Genomic DNA, 15,668 nt, shown 5'->3' with positions numbered 1-15,668 from the left:
GAAATCTCCTATTGTCCTTATTCAGTAGGAACAGCATGAGATTTATTGTTTCAAAGGCATATGAAGCCACTGGGCACTTAGCTGAAAGTCAAGTGCCATTTGTACTTTTTCAGAATCTCCCTCAGTGTTTTATATATTAGCATTTTCACTAGAGTTTTACTTAGTTTTTAGTCCTGATTGCTGCATTCCAAGAGAAGTAGCCGTGATCTTATCCAGCAGACAAAACCAACCCTAATGGATGGGAGTGGATTAATTCCACAAAGATCTGCTTCTTTCTTTCTTTCTCTCTCTCTTTACCTATAGGTTGGAGATCTGATTTCTTCCACACACAATCACCTTTCATCATCTTAATATTCCCCCTCTCATCTCCTAAACCGGTCACATGCTGCTATTTCATCTTCTTTCATGACATTCCTAATCAGAGTCACTTCAACGAGTAGTTGACTATATGATTAACCGATAAGCCTAGGCTTATCGGTTAATCTTGTTGACTACATGCATATTTCCCCTTTCCCTTTGCTGCCTCTGTATCAGAGCAGCGAAGGGGGGAGCGGGAGCTGGTGCCCATGAGAAGCTGGCTTTAAGCCTGTTCCCCCACCTCCCGCATTCCTGCACTGCTGCCTCTGATAGAGAGGCAGTAGTGTGGAGTGTGAGGGCGTAGGCTGGAGCGGATAATCTGTGGTGCTGCCTGGTCCCCGCCCTCACACTGATAAGGGCTGCCTGCCCTCATGATGATAAGGACCTCAGCTCCTCCACGGACAAGGACTTCTGCCACCCCATGCTGCTGCCTCAGTATCAGAGGCAACAGCGCAGGGCGGCAAGCAGTCGGTCCGCGAGGGAAGTTTGTTTTTAAACTGTCTCCCCTTGTGGGTTGGGTAAGAGGCAGCAGTGTGGGATATCAGGGGGCTTCCTGGGATTGGGACCCTGAGTGCACTGGCTGCTGGCTCTGCCCCTGAGGACTATTGAATAGTCATGTAACCACTAAGATTTCATGCAGTTACATGACTATTTAATTACACAATATCTAACATCCCTGACTCAGATCTCTGTGCCATTTTCATTCTGCCACTTGCTTGACTCTCCAATGGTTTGTAGCTTACTGGAGGGTCTGGAAACTGTCACACTTAACTATCTAGCTCTTTACACATGCACACATCACCATGGTATCTTCCTGCCTTGCATAACTTCAAACAATTTTGTAGAGATTTTAATTTTTTTACTAATATTTATCTTTCTCCTTCATAAATAATTAAGATTTTTTTCTTTTTGTGGGGAGATTGTCAAATAAGTTTTTTCCATTTTGATCTCAAGTCTGTGATTTAATGTACACCAACAAAATCATAAACTGTAGTCTTGCATTAAAGATCATGGGAAAACCATATGCTCAGAAGAAGAATGTTTTTTGTATTTGATGCAATACATCAATGCATTTAAAAACAAAAGAAATCATGTAACTGTCATCTGTGAATTCTATGCAGTGCTAGTCATATTCTTTACTGGTGCTTCTCTAATTCTATACTGAGGTTGTTTATGGCAAAACTTTCTGTCTATACTGGCATAGCAAATTGTAAATTGGAGTAAAAAGAATGGCTTGATGAAAGCATGGTCAATTTTTACTCATTCTAGGCAAGCATTCAGGTCAAGTGCTGCAGTGGCCATAAATTCTTCCTCCTAAAATCAGTTTTCCTTTGTGGACACACAATCTTTAGGAATTAGCTGTTTCTCAAGAGGTTAGGACAGTGGCTCCTCACTAGTTAAAGGCTTGGTAAAAATATGTTTCTTAATTAGTGTGAAATGTATTAATTGAACTGCTGATTTGAAAAGAGAAGAAATATTAATTTTTCAGATTAATATTTGGCTATTGGAGAGGATTTGATTTCTGTAGATTTTTAGAACGGTGTGCAAACTGGGGGTATAATGAGGGGCATAATCTGGGGAGGTGTGAAGAAAATGGAATCCTGCAGAATCTGCTCTCATGATATTAGGACACGATAAAAATAGAGTGGATATTGCAGGACAAGACGGGAGTGGGATTAAGAAAAATAGTCCCCTCATCCTGCAAACAACACACATACCCTGACCTGCAGCTGCCACTCCTTGGCAATCCAGTTCTGAGGCAACACCGCTTCCAGCAGTAGCGCAGAAGTAAAGATGGCAAGGGAAGGCAGGATGTGGTAAATTCTGTGAATGGTAAGAATGGTGCTATTGAAAACATTTGCACTCTGCTGCTTTTGAATGTTAAGACAAATATTTGACTTTATTTTGAAGGAGCATTTTCAAGTAAAACTCTCTTTCAGAAAGTCAAATGTGACTCTGCTGCAGTGGACAGTTCAATAAAATCGCTTTTTAGTGAGAGAGGAGACCTGGATTTTGCTGAAGAGCTGTGGTGCAAAATGAGAAGGAGTAAGTGTTTTATCTTTTTTTCACTGCCTTATAACTTTCATACATTTCCTATACCACCTTTTGATATATATTTTAAGAAATTGGTATAAGTTTATCCAAGTTTTAAGAACTGATTAATTCTCCAGGATGGTTATGCCATAAACAGGTCTAAAGCTCATTGTTACTCATTTAATCATAAGATAACATGCTCTATTTACAATATTATTGGAAAACATGGTGACTTGTGGTATGTGCATATTTTCTCTTTTCCTGATTGTTGGTTCTTTTTAGCAATAAATAATGTTTATTATTGACAGCTATTTATCTATAAAATAAGACTTTACTGGTGCTTATGGACTATATTTAAGTAAGTAGTTCTTTAGAAAATGTTATAGGTGCTAAACATTGCAAATAATATTTGCAGTCTTGGGGTCCTATTAATTTGACTCATTACTGCTTTTTGTTTACAAAGTGAGTTTTGGCGCACAAATGCATTTTTTATTTTTACATGTAGTGCTGACTTGGAAGTCATGATCATTCTTTTCTGGTGTGAATATTGACATATTAATCAGTGCCTTTGCAACATCAAGAGCAAATGACTAAAATATACTCTATACATATGTATTCTATACCCTGCTCAGGTATATTAGTACTTGATGGGTTTTGCTGGTGCAGAATGCAGACCCTTGTCTCCTAAGTAGGACAAGCAGTTAAGAGCATATATTCATTTCTGTGGAGCATGAAGCATTGTTATCTATTTACTTTAAGTTTGAATTGTTTTCTGTTTACTTAAGTTTGTAATAAACACCTTGAATTGTAGTCTATAGAGCCTGACATGGTCTAGGAATTAGGTAACTGAGAAATCACTTCCCTTTCCCCGAGTCCTGATGCTTATCGGTTTCTGTTAATGGTTAAACTTTGCTAGGGTCCTGAGAGACAGATTGACAGTCGGGACCCCTGGAGAGGGGCTGGCAGTTGGACCTCATACACACTGGGATTTTGCTGGCAGCAGAGCCTGTGGCATGGGGCAGGCAGATGGAACCCAGGGAATGGGATCCTGAGTGTGGAGGCACCCCTCCAGGATTCTTCCCTCATTACCCTTACATCTTTGGGTAAAACATTTAACCATGTAACCAATAGAATTTTGATCTGTTACACAGTTACTGTTTTTATGCTTTTTTTGACATCCCTAATTAATAGTAGTTATAAACTGCCGAGTAGCTTTCGCTGTTGCTCTTGGAGCTGAATTCTAGGATAGGCAGTATCAGTAAAAGACCATTTTCTGGAACCTACTCTCACAGGCCTTTTGCCAGAACCAGAGTTTATAAAACTACATGATGTAGTGCAAGACCTCTTGGTTTAGTTGCACACTTAAACTGGTCTTTGGACTTTTGTGTACAATAAGCTTGTGGGGTTTTCTTGTTTTCTTATAATTTGTGTATTCAACTTTTTTATCTATATGATAAAGACAGACATGTTTTTGTAGCCATTATAAGTTAAATATTAGAATAACTCTTTTATCAAGGTGTCTCTTCTTATCAAGACTTGGTAAAGTGTTTCACACTGGTCATCAGATCTCTAGAAAATGGTGAGATACAGCCATGGGTATGTATATGTAACCTTAATATGTTTTGATGATAAAAATATCAGCTTTGATTTTGTAAATAAATTAGGATAAAATTCTTTTAAATGTTTGTAAATTGCTCTCCATTTTGACAATATTTTAAATTCCGTTATTAAATAGTGAACTATTAGTTTAACTTTTTAAATAATGTCTTACTTGTAAATTATACCATTTGTGTTTCATCTATACATTACAAGACAAGAAAGCATCTTTTATTTTTAGATTCATCAAGGGAGTAGCAGTTTACTAAGCAAATTGATTAATCAAACTTATCATGGAGCTATGGAGGCTATTTCCTTGACTGGTATCACCCCAATTCAAATGCTTCTGGAGATTGGGCTCGACAAAATGAAGAAAGATTATGTCAGTTGTTTTATAGGTAAACCTGTTATTTAAAGGCATGACTTGACATTCACTAAAAAACTCTTCTTAATGCAAACAGTCTATTACCTCTGTTTTTGTTTATCTTAACTTCAACACTATTCTGTCATGTTAGTCTTTTTCCTTGTTTCCTGAAAAATCTGTTCTTATCACTAGGGATGTGAATGGTTACCTGGTGATGTTTTTAATGTTTGTGGTTAACCATCGGGGGCGGCTCCAGACTGGAACAGCCCACCATGGACAGGGGTGCTGCTTCAACCCAGCCAGAGAAGCACCACCCATGGTGGGCCCGGAGGTGCTTGTCACGGACAGGGAGCTGCTCCAGCTCAGTCAGAGAAGTCCCCATTTGCAGCTGACTGGGCCCGGCTGGAGCAGAGTGCTGCCAGTTGTGGCACTGCAGCTTGGCCAGAGCAGCTCCTGCCTTTGGTGGGCTTGGGTGGAGAAGCATGCTGCCGGTGGGGACACTCAAACCCAGCTAGAACAGCCTCTGCCCATGCTGCACGCAGCCCGGTGCACTGTGGCTAGGGGTACTCCAGCTCTGCTGGCGCAGCCCCTCTGTTCATGGCGGGTCTGGCCTATCTGGAGCAGCACACTGCAGGCAGGGGCGGTGCTTCACCCTGGCTGGAGGAACCACTTCATGTTTCTCTTTGTACTTAACAGCAGTGAGTACAAACAAGACCTCAGGTGAGGTGACTGTACTCTTCACTTAGGATACGTCTACACTGCTTGGCAATTTCAGGATACCTCTGGTATCCTGAAATAGCTACCCCTTGTTTTCACAAGCCACCCGTTATTTCGAAATATTTTTCAAAATAATGAGCATGCTATTTCAGCATCCCGGTAACCCTCATTCCACAAGGATTAAGGGATGTCTTGAAATAGCATGACTATGTAGCACTTTAAAGACTAACAAGATGGTTTATTAGATGATGAGCTTTCGTGGGCCAGACCCACTTCCTCAGATCAAATAGTGGAAGAAAATAGTCACAACCATATATCCCAAAGGATACAATTAAAAAAAAGAACACACATGAAAAGGACAAATCAAATTTCAGAACAGAAAGGGGATGCGGGGGGGCAGGGAAGGTAAATGTCTGTGAGCTAATGGTATTAGAGGTGATAATTAGAGAAGCTATCTTTGTAATGGGTAAGATAACTGGGGTCTGGTATCAGCAGAGTGAATATGTGGACAAAGCTGGCAACGGGGTTTGTTGCAAGGGAAGGTACCAGGGTTGGTATTAGTGTGGTATGTCCTGTGGTTGTTGATACTACCACACTAATTGGTATGTTGACATACCACACTAATACCAACCCTGGTACCTTCCCTTGCAACAAACCCCGTTGCCAGTTTTGTCCACATATTCACTCTGCTGATACCATTATTGGACCTAACCAAGTGAGTTATAAGATCAAGAATACATATTCCTGCGCATCCAGAAATATAATTTGCTATCATGTGCCGAAAGCGTCCGTCTGCTTTGTACATTGGACAAACATCTCAGACACTTCGCCAAGGGATCAATGTCCACAAAACAGATGTTAGACAGGATCACAAAGAAAAAACAGTTTCTTGCCATTTCAACCAGAAAGGACACTGTCTTAACGACTTAATTACCTGCATCCCGCTTCAGAAGCCTTTTAAATCTGCACTTGAAAGGGAATCCTTTGAACTGTCATTCATGCTAAAATTCGACGCTCTATGCGTGGGTCTCAACAAAGACCCCAGTTATCTTACCCATTACAAAGATAGCTTCTCCAATTATCACCTCTAATACCATTAGCTCACAGACATTTGCCTTCCCCCCTCCCCGCATCCTTCTTCTGTTCTGAAATTTGATTTGTCCTTTTCATATGTGTTCTTTTTTTTAATTGTATCCTTTGGTATATATGGTTGTGACTATTTTCTTCCACTATTTGATCTGAGGAAGCGGGTCTGGCCCACGAAAGCTCAACATCTAATAAACCATCTTGTTAGTCTTTAAAGTGCTACATAGTCCTGTATTTTGTTTCAGCTACACCAGACTAACACGGCTACATTCCTATCACTATTGAAATAGCATGTTATTTTGAAATTTGGCACTGTGTAGATGCGCCAGATTTCGAAATGGCCTATTTAGAAATTCAGTCGAAATAAGATACACAATATGTGTAGCACACATTGACTATGTAATTTTGAGTTTAGGGTGCTGTGTAGACTCACTCTAAGTGTATTTTGCTTATGCCTGAAACTGCCACTGTGTAGCCTGTATTTTGGTTTCTTAAAAAAATCTTTATTTTGTTTTTCAGATCAGGAACTTGGAACATTAACTTATCTGGTGAGATATTTTAGTTTCTTATTTTGAAAGCAACATAGAGCTTTGATACATTCTTTTGTGGATTAATTTTCTTTCTAAATTCATAATGGCTATTTGCAAGACTATGACATGCATTCTGAGTTCTCAGCCTTGAAAAGTGAGCATTTCAAACACTTATTTGAAGCTCTGATGAGGGCAGAAAGGAAGAAATTAGGTCAAAGCTGAGGTACCACCTTCCATGTAATTATCTACAGAGCTACTTCCACTTGAAAAATATGAAAGAGCTATGTCCAATATTTTGTAGGGAGCTGTAAAATCCTGTCTGTTAATTTGGGTATTGTTCTGGGAAAAGAGTGCCTACAGGTTTTGAAACAAAATTTCTACTTCAGTAGTAGAGAAAGTTTACATTAACTGTGAAGGCACATTCTGTGGAAGGATTGAGGTTAGAAATAGGGTTTTATAGTTGTTGCCTTGTGATGACCCTGAAAGTTTTGCTTGTTTATCACTGTGGTACGACTCTGAATTGGTGTTTCATATGTATTTGAAGTGAACACTGTCAACATTGACAGTCCTAGAAATCTACTACAGTAAAACCTGTGTTATCCGGCATGCCCGGGGATTAGGACGTGCCGGTAACCTAAAAATTCTGGTTATCTTGGGGAGGGGGGAGCTGTGCGGGAACCGGGATGTGGTCTGCTAGGGGGGCCAGGAGCTGTAGTGGGGAGAGAAAGGGGGAATGCGGCCTGGTGAGGGGAGGTGGAAGCCGGGAGGCAGAGATGGCGGGGGCAGCCTGCTGGCAAGGGGGCGGAAGCCGTGGGGGGGATGGCCTGCTGGGGTGCCAGGAGCTGTGGGGGGAGCCGAGATGCTTGCTGCTTGCTTCTGGCTGCCGTTCGCCCCTCCTCCAGGTACGTGCTGCATGCTTGTCTGAGGAGTGGCCCAGCACTTAAAGAGCCAGTTTCCTTTTTGTTTGTTAGTTTGTTTTGCTTTTCCCGGCGTCAGAAATTTGCCGGTTTCTGCAGTTTTCTGGATGCTTAAATTCCGGATAGCACAGGTTTACTGTATTAAAAACACCTTTTCTTCCAAATCATGTTCTTGATCATGGAAATTCTGTCACTAATCCATACAGCTAGCTAATTTTAAGGAAACTAAGTGAAGGCTTAATAGCTGACATGATTGGTAACAGCTGCTTAGTCTCATGGATAGGGTATTCTGTTATGGGTCAGGAAATCTAGATTCTCTTCCAAACTGTTCCATTGACTTGCTGTGTGAACATATGCATAGATCACTTAACCTGTATGTGTTTCCCCATCTTTAAAATGGAAATACCCGCCCATCTTTTTTAAAAAGCTTGAATGAAAACCATGAATGCAAAGTGGTAGTGTTCTTGTTAGTATGACACCTCCACATTTCATTTCCAGCTCTCTGGTTCAAATCAGACCTAGGCCCTTATTCAAACTTGCTGAAATAATTGATAAAGTTGCCACCACTTTACAGCTGTTTGACCTATGTAAAAAGAATTGGAAGTGTAGATTAAGGATGTAAGAGTGTAACAGTTTAAATGGTTAACATGGGGTTCTCAAATTTTGTGATACCCCGACCCTCCTCTAAGTTGCTGCAACCCCCTGGGCGGTCGGGACCCACAGTTTGAGAAACATGGGATTAGCAGATAAGCATCAGCTTATTGGTTTCCATTATGGTTACGCTCTTCGCTGCCATGTACCATCTGCCAGCCAGCCTTGCTCCCAGGTAGCCAGCTGCTGCCCTGCACTATTGGCTCTACAACATAAAGCTTATTCTGATGTTGCATAGCTGGCTCCCTGGGAGCGGGGACGGGAATTAGTGTGCGCTGGGAGCCAGTTTATAAGCCGACTCCTGGCACACACCAGCTCCTGGCTGTCAGGCCCGCTCCTGGGGAGCTGGCTGTGCTGCAAGCTCTACAGTATAAGCCTTATACTGCAGAGCGCAAAGTGTAACCACTAGGGTTTTTAATGGGTTTTTTAAAATAATTTTTTATATCCTATAGACTGTGACCCATATTGCACTGTAGCCTTTCATTTTATGTAAAGTAAATTGTGTAACATGGTATTACATAAGCATGGATTCAGCCCTGGTGGCTACAATTTCAAGCTTAACAGAGTGAGATTCGCTTCTATTAACTTGCTTCAAATTCAGAGTCTCTAGGAACACACACAGATTGAATGTTGTGACCATGTATACATTCACAAGTGCCAAAATCTAGTCTACATTGTATATTTTATTAAAGCTGCAATTAAAGTTGTAATTATCCAAGCACATAGAAATTCTATACAGACCTATGCACAAGTTACAAATACAGTTATACTCACATCCTTGGCAATAATGTTAGGGTCTGATGGATCTCTCATGGTGTGATCATCAGTGGAGAGGTGGTTCCTGCTGGAGTCTCCCAGAGGGAGCTCAGTTTTCCCATTCTGGGCATCCACTTTTTATAACGTGACTCTGTCTACACCAGTGTTTCTTAAACTTTTTAAGACCGAGGAACACCAAACCATTTTTTTTAATGAGGAACACAAAGGATTTTTTGTTGGGGGGAGGGGAGTTTGTGGGATAACGGGTCAGGGGGAAAGTTATTGAGGGAAAAAAAAGGTCAGGGGAAAGTTTTGTTTGGATTTTTTTCCCCCTCAGTAAAAAGTAGCCTGCCCCTTTAAGTTCAGCTATTTTGAATTCTTGTTCTCCATGGCACACCTCTGACTGCCTCCGTGCTGCGGAGCACAGTTTAAAAAACACTGGTCTACACGTGCTTTCTGTGCATGTCCATAAAAGTGTAAGCCCTCTTACTGGTCTGTGTACCCTAGAAATTTAAGGGACCCCAATTTTGTATAGGCTGGGTAAGTTTCCTTTATTCTCATTAGAATTGATGAACAACCTGTATCCCTTGATTAAGACAGTGTCTGGGGCAGATGTCTCTTTATGGTATTTTATGATTTAATATTAATCTTCTGGATAATTGTTGGCAATATTATCACTTGGTACCTCTTTTCCCACATTCTTAGGGCATCCGGATATTTCCTGGCACTTACATCATTATTTATTGTCTTCAAGGCCTAAAATAGCTAAGCTAAAGTCTTGCAGGGTTTGACTTACAGGTTTTTGTATTTCAGCTCATCTTACTCATGTCTAGTACATAGTTTGGTATTTAGAGAAACTATCATATACTTTTATACTCCAACAAATTAACTCCAATTGAAATACAATGAATATATATGCTATAACAATTATAACCTCACACAATAAATTCATAATGAACCAAAACCATCGACTGCAGCACAAACCATCCCAATTAGCATTTTCTTTGGTATTTTTAGCAGAAATCCAAAAATTGCATAGCCGTGGAGGTATAACTACTTTCTCATCTAAGAGATAGTCTTTCCAGGTGAAGGCAGGGGTGTGTTTGCAGATTAAGAGGGATTTTAAACTCTTGCTAGTTATTTTATACAGGTCCCTTGTATAATCCAGTATTTTTTTCACCATCACTAAACTTTATTTTTTAAGTAGGGAAGGGAATGAGATTTTAACATTCAATATGAACACAACACATGCTCTAGGGTTAGTTCAAGGTTGTAGGTTTGCATGCATTGTTACGTATCTTGGCTGCAAGAAAACATTTTGTTTAATTTACAAGTGATTTGCTTAATTAAGCATTCTGGGAGTAGGATTTTTATAAATCAGTACCCTATACCTAGAAGAGAGGATCTTCAGAATGTGTACAAATTGTCTGGTTGGCTTATTAAATTCACCCAACACCAACAGTTTCTCTTTAAAAGCTTTGTTAATTTCTTGTTTTCAAGTCCCTATTTTTCGTCTATAGGACTACTTCATTTCCACAGCAGTAGACCTACAGGAGCAGGTTCATCGTGTTCAAAAACTTCATCATGTGCTGGAAATATTGGTCAGCTGCACAGTCTTTCTTCACTTCAAATATGAGAACCTCTTCCCTTTGATGCAGTAATTATTTAATTTTTATTGTCATCATTTGAATGTCAGTAATAAATGAATTATTTTAAAATAACTAGATACATTCAAAAGTATTTTATAAGCTGTACGTTATTGATATGATTGTGATGGACGTGGACTGCTATGAAAGCATTGGATCTTCATGTTCAATTTTTCTGCCCTGATTTACACCTTTATACTTCCCCCACCATCTGAGGGGGTTCAAAAAATCATTAGAACCCTCATTTTTATTTTCTTCTCTTTTTCCTTTGTGAGCTAGCAGATTTCAGTCATTCCTCCATTCTGAAATACATAAAAGAGATATTCATAAGAACATACCTTCAGAGTAACTTCTCGAACAAAAATTTTAGGTTTTTTTTTACATTAGCTTTCTTGTTGCTGCAGCTTTTTTCTTGTATGTCTTATGTCAGACACTTCAAGTCATTCTTCCAAACCTTGCAATTTTTTGAGGTTTTCATCCATTTAGCTTTCAAATAGCACAAAATCCCAACCTATTTATTGTCAGTTACACACAGCTTTTATAAGAATTACTGATCTATTGCCAAGAAGGCATGAAAATGTAGTGAGTTTTGCATGTATATTGATCTGGGGTTGAATAATTGCATAAACACTTACCAGGAAATAATAAGTAACAGATTTAACTGCTTTTATCACAGATCCTGCATCAAATATTACAAAGAAAATCCTCTGAATGAGAAGCATGTGTTTCAGCTACCAATCAGACCAGCTATTGTTAAGAAGTTCTATCAAAAGTAAGCCAAATCTCAGCTTTCATAATACAGAAAATCGAATATTGATCAAGTACATAATTATTAGGGGTTTTTTGTTCTGTTTAATTTTTTCCTCAGTGATCATGCACAAAAATGGAGATTGGAAATAAGTAGTGAATACGGTCAGAAAATGGTAAAAACAGTTTGGCAGCTTAGCACTAGACCTCCTGTTGAACATCTGACTTCAAACAACCTAGGTAAGAAACAATTTCTGGTATAAAATATTAAAGTGACACGATCAGCTTGAAGTTTTTAAAAATTAAATAGTGATGGGTTGTTTTGTTCCAGTTTCTCATATAATACTCTTTTTAAACAGTGTGACATAAATATTTTTAATTCCTTTATTATGCATAAGAATCGCTTTAGCAGAGTAGGAGAAATTGTATGTAGAATAAGTGAAACTGGCTATATGTAAATTGTTGCTGTATATACAAAGTAAACAAATGAGGTGGGAAAAAACCTTTCCATTACAGTATTTATTGGTTGTGTACGTTGTAATGATATGAGATAAACATTTTTGAATGTGGTGATTTTTCCCACCCCAACTTGCCTGTTACTTTCAAAATTAATGGAAACCTAGTTCTAAATAGAGCTGTCTTTGAACTTTGGTATCCTGCTTCAGTCCAGTATAGAGTAAGTCTATTAACGTGAAGAGCAGGTGTCTAGACTCACCATGTTGGCTGGAGTAACATTTTAAAAAACTCTTTAAAAAGCTAGGGAAGAATTCCAAATATAGGATAGTGTAAATTTGATTTGCCTTTCTTATGGAGGTAGCAAAACAGATCACGGACATTTTCTTATCTTTCAAAATAATTTTGAGAGCCTGTTAATTTCAGTGGATCTTGATGCATATAACATCTTGAAACAGTCACATCAAATTTTTTTGTGAGCTGTAATTTGTAAGAATATCCTGTTACCACATTGTTATTTTGTATTGCAGGAGTACTTTGTGATACAACAGTTAATGGAAACACAGAAGAAAGTATGTATTTTATTACCATGGCTAACTGCAGTCAGGTGCATTTTACATAAAAGACTGCTGTTGTACAGATAGAGACTTAGGAGGTACAGTAAGTGGAAAATGTCGGCTTGTCTGTTTCCCTCCCAGCATATCTAAACATATTTTGTGGTTGGAAGAATGTTATTTGCTAATGTGTGTTTAAAGTAGGAATTTAGATGTACCTCTAATTCAACAGTACATGTGCAGTTTTTTTTGGTATATTGTAACAGTCTGTTTTAAAATATATAAAATAATTTCTTTAAAAATTAATTTTGATAGCTTATGAATAGTCTACTTTTTTACATTTTAAATTTAATTTTTATTCTTGTACAATGTAGTTGACCAAGAGCAAACCATATTATGAATCTTTACTGATGTTACATGAATAAGACATATTTGGAGAGCTGCTCTTCCAGTAGCATATACATTTTGTAAAATAACTTCAGTTTTCTTTAAGTCTCTCTACTTTTATTTTGGAGTTGCTCTTCTCATCCAGTCCAAATTCAACGTTCCCTCAAATGCAAAAAAAAATAAATAAATTTAATCTCTTTTTTCATTCGTACTTTTGAGTTGTTTTCATAAAGAATATTCATATAACCATTAAAACACACTGATTTGATTATTTACAACTAAATATAAACTTTATATTATATTTGGTGGTACTTTTAGCTAGGAGGATGCACATTTGTCTAATAATATAGTATAATATACGTTTGTTCAGTAATTTGAGGCTAAATTTTTTTTCCAAATGTCAGTACTTGCAGTTTGTTGTGCAGAAAAACAACTGCTAGCATTTATTAAAACTGAAAATAATATAGATTGTACCATGTTAAGTTTAACCCCCAAATGATGTAGTTATATTCCCCCCTGATTTTATATGCCAGATAAACAGCCTTTCACTTATTATTTGAAAAGGGCTCTCTGAATCAGTATATGAGAGTTTTTATTTATTCAGATTTATTTAAATTATTTTTAATAGATTACATGGGAACAGTCCCTAAAGAGTGATTTTTCTGGATCAGGGGAGGTAAATTCTGGCCGCTCTGCTGACAGACTGTGGGTTCTCCCGGGGTCTGTCAGCATACCCAGATGGGCTCTTCTCCTGGCCCCCCTGGCCCTGATGCCAGGCTCCTGGCTATCGGGCCCCCTGGTCCTAGTGCTGCTGCCACTGAGCTCCACAACCAGCCCCGGACTGCTGGGTGTGGCTGCTACTGCCGAGCTCCCAGCCAGCCCCAGGCTCCCGGGCCGCTGCTGCCAATCTTCGCAGCCAGCCCTAGGCTGTCGTTGATTTTTATTCACCCTTGAGTAGAAGCTTAGAATTCTATCTATTTTTGTGCATAGTTAACTGGAGATCCCCACATGAGTTTGTGTTTTGGAATTTTTGTAAAAGTTGTGAACATATAAAGTTTGCTTCGTGTCTTGCTTTCGAGGAATGCTTTCAGGCCAAGCAATGGCAGTTGCTAACCATACTCTGGAACTAGTTTAGTTTTGTAAAAGCAGGTGCATCTTGATTAAGCTGTACTTGCAGCAGTATTGAATTTGGTATGGTAGATTAATTTTTATGTCCAAGTCTTTGGATCACATGGATTTTATTTTTTTGTGTGCAACATTTTCTAATAAAGAAAGATGTATCATGAGTAGGGTGCTACCAGATTCATCGCCATGAAAAATGTGTCCTGGACCATGAAATCTAGTCTCCACTAGAAATCTGGCTATTGTCATGGGGTCATGGTACTGCCTCCCTTATTTCTGCACTGCTGCTGGTGGCAGCACAGCTTTAGAGCTGGGTGGCCAGAGAGTGCACAGCTCTCAAGGAAATACTGCCACCAACAGCAGTGCAAACATTAAGGTCCAAAGGTATGAAAGGGTTTGTCACTTTTGTGGGAGTGGGAGGAAGAGCAGAGATGGTTGGGTGATGCTTGTGACTCCCCGGGGCACTGTGGTCACTCCCCAAACACACATGGCCAGCCCAAAGCCCCTTTAACTCCTGAGCACTGAGCTAGTAGCAGGGCTGGGAGCTCTCCAGTCAGGGGTACTGAGTGCCTGGGCTACAGCTGCTAATTCTAGCTATGCAGGGGAGTGATTGGATTTCCTCTTCCCCTACAATGGGCTGCTCCCAGTGCTGGATCAGCCTCACTTCCAGGAACCTCTCCTGACTGCAGGAAGCTCTGCTGCTGCTGGCTGGGAATCCACCTTTAATGCAGCACCGTCACCAGCAGCAGTTCAGAAGTATTAGTGATAATACTATATCAGGCCATTCTCACTTTTGCGGTACTTCTGGTGGTGAGCTGGACTCCTGGCCAGCAGTTGTTGCTTTCTTTCCACCTACCTTTGATGGCAGCAGCACAGAAGTAAGGGTGGCACACTATGGTATTGCTACACTTATATTTGCACTGCTGCTGGCAGTGGTACAGAAGTAAGGGAGAAATACCATACCATGCCATACTCACTTCTGTGCTACTGTTGGCAGTGGTGCTGCCTTGAGAGCTGGGTTCCAAGTCAGCAGCTGCCATGCTCCAGTTGTCCAATTCTGAAAGCACCAGTTAAGAAGAAACAGTGGCAATATTGTGAACCCTCACCCCCCACACACAATAGCCTTGTGATCTCCCCTCCTACAAGCTCTTTTTGGTCTGGGATCCCCACCTTTCAGCAGTAAAATATCAGTTATAAATATCTGAAACTGAAATTTATGATTTTTAAAATCTTGTAATCATGAAATTGACCAAAATGGACTGAGTTTCGCGGGACCCTAATGATAAGGTAGTTTAGGTGCCTAGATTCTGTACTTCTGGTTCTGGCTCTGACCATTTGTGAACAAGTCAGTTAGCCTATCACATCTTACACCTGCATGCAAAATTTGGGATATTAATACCTAATTATTCTTGTGTATGGATAAATAGTTAATATTTATGCAATACCATTAAGATTTTGAAGTATGTTATGCTGTAAGTATTCTGTGTTCATATTTCTGTATTAGCACTTTCACGGTAATTTAAAAATACAGTGATGAACAGGTTGAAAACAGAACTTGCCAACAATCTGCCTTTCCTTGAAATATATCCTGGCAAGCTTTGAAACAATTTAATCTCAGCCAACTGTTGTTTTAATGAAGAAAACACATACTGTGCACGACATAAAGGAAGATAAAACTTGCAGTTGAGTTTTGATAGAAAATAATACTGAGATATCTGAATTGTCTTTGTAAAATTGCTAAATTATGTCTT

At 39.4% G+C, this 15,668-nt stretch overlaps 1 protein-coding gene across 4 annotated transcripts in view; it reads left to right on the top strand.

Moving 5' to 3' along the window:
* ZWILCH (zwilch kinetochore protein) overlaps positions 1–13,006 on the top strand; it is a 32,420-nt gene extending 19,414 nt beyond the window's left edge. For all 4 annotated transcript variants that reach the window (XM_075896872.1, XM_075896871.1, XM_075896874.1 and 1 more), the window contains exons 11-18: positions 2,298–2,403; positions 3,908–3,987; positions 4,229–4,385; positions 6,674–6,702; positions 10,529–10,665; positions 11,331–11,426; positions 11,523–11,641; positions 12,385–13,006. In XM_075896872.1, the coding sequence (XP_075752987.1) occupies positions 2,298–2,403; positions 3,908–3,987; positions 4,229–4,385; positions 6,674–6,702; positions 10,529–10,665; positions 11,331–11,426; positions 11,523–11,641; positions 12,385–12,476 (816 nt within the window). In that variant the 3' untranslated portion in view covers positions 12,477–13,006. The remainder of the gene's footprint in view (positions 1–2,297; positions 2,404–3,907; positions 3,988–4,228; positions 4,386–6,673; positions 6,703–10,528; positions 10,666–11,330; positions 11,427–11,522; positions 11,642–12,384) is intronic.
* Positions 13,007–15,668: the final 2,662 nt, after the last annotated feature.

Source organism: Pelodiscus sinensis, chromosome 14, assembly GCF_049634645.1.
Source record: "Pelodiscus sinensis isolate JC-2024 chromosome 14, ASM4963464v1, whole genome shotgun sequence".
Lineage (NCBI taxonomy): Eukaryota > Metazoa > Chordata > Testudines > Trionychidae > Pelodiscus > Pelodiscus sinensis.
Note: the sequence above shows the minus strand (reverse complement) of the source record. Positions and strands in the feature narration are given on the sequence as shown.